Consider the following 3,928-nt stretch of genomic DNA (forward strand, 5'->3'; position numbering starts at 1 on the left):
ATCATTGAATCATGCAATCTTTGAGTTTTTTGAGTAGTTTATGTTATGATGTGAACTTTGCTGTGAAATTTGAATTATGTAGTGGATGATTATGGTGATCAGAGGTGCAATGAATTGTTATTGCAATCTTCTACAATTTCCATGTATTGGTGGTCTTGGGTGAATGGGTGCATTATAGTTCTTGTATAACAACTAATCTCGAGGTGTTGCATTATCATAGCATCATGAAGAATTGCATAATTTCTATCACTCTCTCTTTCTCTCTCTCTTCATTGCTAAAATTTTTTTGTATAAATGTGAGACAAAAGATAGACACATTTGTGTTCATCCTTTGTCTCATTTGTGTTAAGAAAGTGATAATTATAGTTCGTAAGGTTTATTGTAAATAAATATATAAAAATAATATATATATAAACATGAAAGAAAAGATGAACACATTTGTGTTAAGAGAATCAAAATTACATTCTGTAAGATTTAATGTAAATAAGTGTATTGAAATGTATATGCATCCTACAATAAAATTACAAATTAATAAGTTGATAAGAGGTCATATATAGGGTGCTTTAACATATTTAGAGGACGTGGATACAAAGAATATAAAGCATGCATTTTCAAATGTGTCTCCTTTTTGGTCGTGTATAAATATTTTGCCCACATTCACTTGTGCATGAGATGCCTTTTGGATGATTTGAGTACTTTGACCTTTATATTATGAGACAAAAGCACAATGTTAAGACATTATTGAATATGCTACTATTGTCAGAGGTAGATTGTAGAGACGAGTGTAGTTTAGGGATTAGAGTACTTTAGTTGCAGTTATTAGAGGACTATAGTTAGTTATAGTGTGAGATCAAGACTTTGATCTATACAAGGAATTATTCATATTCATAAGATTGTAATTATTGTCAGACCTCTCAGGGAAGTCGAATACGAGCACAAGTGTGAGTGAGAGCGAGGAAAGCTCGAGGCTAGTCACGAGGTTCGAGCTCCGTCATCATAGTGTGACGTGGTCTTCACAATCAAGGATTCATGGCAATTTCTTCTATATCGTTGAATTATGTAACCTTTGAGTTTTTTGAGCAATTTATGCTATGATGTGAAATTTCATGTGAATTATGAATTATGTGGATGATTATGGTGATGAGCGTGAGACGAGGCCCCGTTGTATGCAATGAACTGTTATTGCAATCTTCTACAGTTTCTATGTATTGGTGGTCTTGGGTGAACGGGTGCATTAAAGTCTTGTATAACTAACCTTGGGGTGTTGCATTACCATAGCATGGAGAATTGCATCATTTCTCTATGTGTGTGTGTGTGTGTGTGTGTGTGTGAATAGAAAGAGGGACACTCTTATAGAAAACCTTAGTTGTTGGTAGACTAGATCTTATTTATGATTATCCATGTACTCGCATAGGAGTGCAGGTACATGAGCATTTGTTATTTGTGATTGGGTAGCTTTGCATACGTACGTGAGGACCCCCTTTGAGACTAGCATAATAGGTGCACAGTAGGTGCACATATTGCTTTCATATTCTTATTTATAGGTACATCGGAACGATCCTCATGGTGAGCCTAGCTAGTACACTAGGCGATTTGACTACTTTTGTAGGAGCTAGGAGACAAAGTCATTCCGAGAAGCTTGATGTATCCCTGGAAGTCACTTCCCGATCTCGCAATGTCCAAGCGAGAGTCCAATTGTCTGTACAGCTTTGCATATGCATCTCTGCCCATCCCTTTGTACATCATTCTTACAGGTGCAAGCACTGCCTGCATACAAAAACAGAGGCAGATGTGAATTGGAGTCTTGAAATGGTGGAATGTTGTGAGGACACCAAAAAAATATGTGGCGCACTTGTTATTTTTGTGTACGCACGTGCATGAGTCATAGATGATATATTATTATACATCCATTTTCTTGAAGGAGTTGTGTACGTGCGTTCTTGCGGCCATGACAAAAACGTGTGGTTTACATGCGATGCACAAAGACTCATCATTGGTGGGTGGGAGCGAGTCATCATGCAAAGGGGAAAAGTAGAGGATCAGCAACCTGATATGTGGCAGGGAGGAAGCGTGAGAGGCCGAGGCGATCAAAGGCCGAGTCCAGAAACCAGTCGCTGTGGCAAGATGCAAGTACGTGATTGACTAGTATCGTTCCGCGGAGCGTGAAGGGGTTGTACAATCCCTTCAAAGTCTCTTGTTTAATAGCTGCAAAAAGCAATCCTCAGCTACGTACTTGGTGATCGTGAGGGTAGATGAAGAAAGAAAGATTGTAACTTACCAGACACAACAAAGTTGGAGAGTGGAAGCTGGGCGCCATCGGCGGCAACTGCCATCAGCTTGTCGCCTACGATCACGTCCTTCGCCTTTTTGTACTCCGGCGTGGCAGCAACATTTCCTGTAGAGAGAGGCAGGTTCCCTTAATGTAACTGTCATTACTATTCCCACACCATCAAAATTACACTACTACACGTGCCAACCTCCGAAAATGACGACGAAGTGATCAGGGGTGAGCTCGAGTGTCTTGGTCACGTTTGCATTCTGCAGGCTGCTGAGAGTGAGCACCACAAATTCCGACAAGGTGGAGGCATCCTCATGGCCATGCGCATACACCTCGTCATACTCGATCTCGCCATTCTCATGGATCCACACCGCCACCTGCAAACAGCTTGTGCGACCAAGATTATATTGTTTATCTACATACATAATATCCATGATATTGTTCATATACATACATAACGTACAATAATATAGTAGCGAGAGGACGACCGTGAGGTGGTGTACTACAAATAGAGGGCTTGAGAGAAATAGAGAGCTTGAGAGAAGTCGCTCACCTCGTCACCGATAGCGGCTTCTCCGATGGGCTTCTCAATGCCGCCGCGAGTTAGCACCATGGCTGTGCCTGCAGATCAGAACCGCCGTTATAAGGCCTAGTACGATTCGAATTAGCAGCAGCACACACCACGGCTGCTCTTGTTGCCATGCAAGATCGACCGCAAAAAAATGGACTGCATATGTAGACTAGAGTAGACGCTCATTACCAGGGAAGCAGGATCCACTGCATTTCCCGTATTTACTCTGGCATCCGCTTCCGCAGTGAGCCGAGTCTTTGCCGCAGTAGCCATATTGGCTGCAGCAATTCCCGTTGCCGCAGGACTGGCCATTCGCCCCTGGTCCGCATTGCTGCTGTGCCTGTGCTAATTCATGATTGTGCATTAACACTAGTGCAGCTATGAAGAGGACGTTATACAGGATGCGGGACTTCAACAAGCTGTATGCTGAGCGTGCCATAGCAGCAAGTGTGTATGTGGGCGCAAGCACCTTGCTTGGTATCGAATTGAGCGAGATCGCCTTGCGTTTTATACAGACTGCCGTAGAGACGTAGGTGGACAAGAAGCTCGCGTTGGAATGTGTCACTGTGGATGGCTTCAATAATGCGAGCAGCTTGTTGGAGGGCCCGATAGCGCACGATTTCAAACGCAGGGTCTTCACGAGGGCCCGAGTCCCGACGCGCACGATCCACAGTGACCCACCTGGTTGAGAAATTGAAAGCCAAGTATGAGCACAGTAGTGCAGATCGCGCCGCCCAGATGGAGGAAAGTATGAGCACAGTGCAGCTCGCGATTGTGTTGATCGATATCCACGGCGGTCCTTTTCTAGTTCAGACGTGCGCGTTGCACGCTTGGGCAAATTCATGAAAACCTCATGAAAACCTCATGTAAGGCATGGCAAATTGCCGATCCTGATGTTGGTTGTGTTCTACGATAAGTAGATTTAAAAAAGAAATATGTACATGAGAGGTCTCTCTATAAATATAGGAAAAAGAGACCCAAAAGTCTACAAAACAAAACATCCAGGTGGGTAACAAATTGAAGCCGGCTATATCTCACCCACCACCAGAAGTTGGTCTACTCAGTGCCCTTAGGGGATG

General features: G+C 43.0%; 1 protein-coding gene across 1 annotated transcript; it reads right to left on the reverse strand.

Annotated features, from left to right (window-relative positions):
* Positions 1–1,350: 1,350 nt before the first annotated feature.
* On the reverse strand, positions 1,351–3,699 carry LOC147621896 (uncharacterized). Its single transcript, XM_086822914.1, has 6 exons — positions 3,039–3,699; positions 2,832–2,899; positions 2,478–2,655; positions 2,279–2,395; positions 2,048–2,205; positions 1,351–1,767 (listed from the first exon to the last, which is right to left on the reverse strand). Exons 1-6 carry the CDS (start codon positions 3,691–3,693, stop codon positions 1,585–1,587), a joined length of 1,359 nt encoding a protein of 452 aa, XP_086679040.1. The 5' UTR covers positions 3,694–3,699; the 3' UTR covers positions 1,351–1,584.
* Between the last annotated feature and the right edge of the window lie 229 nt (positions 3,700–3,928).

The sequence above is a fragment of the Cibotium barometz genome, chromosome 29 (genome assembly GCF_041138505.1).
Source record: "Cibotium barometz isolate CiBa-2024 chromosome 29, ASM4113850v1, whole genome shotgun sequence".
Classification (NCBI taxonomy): domain Eukaryota; kingdom Viridiplantae; phylum Streptophyta; class Polypodiopsida; order Cyatheales; family Cibotiaceae; genus Cibotium; species Cibotium barometz.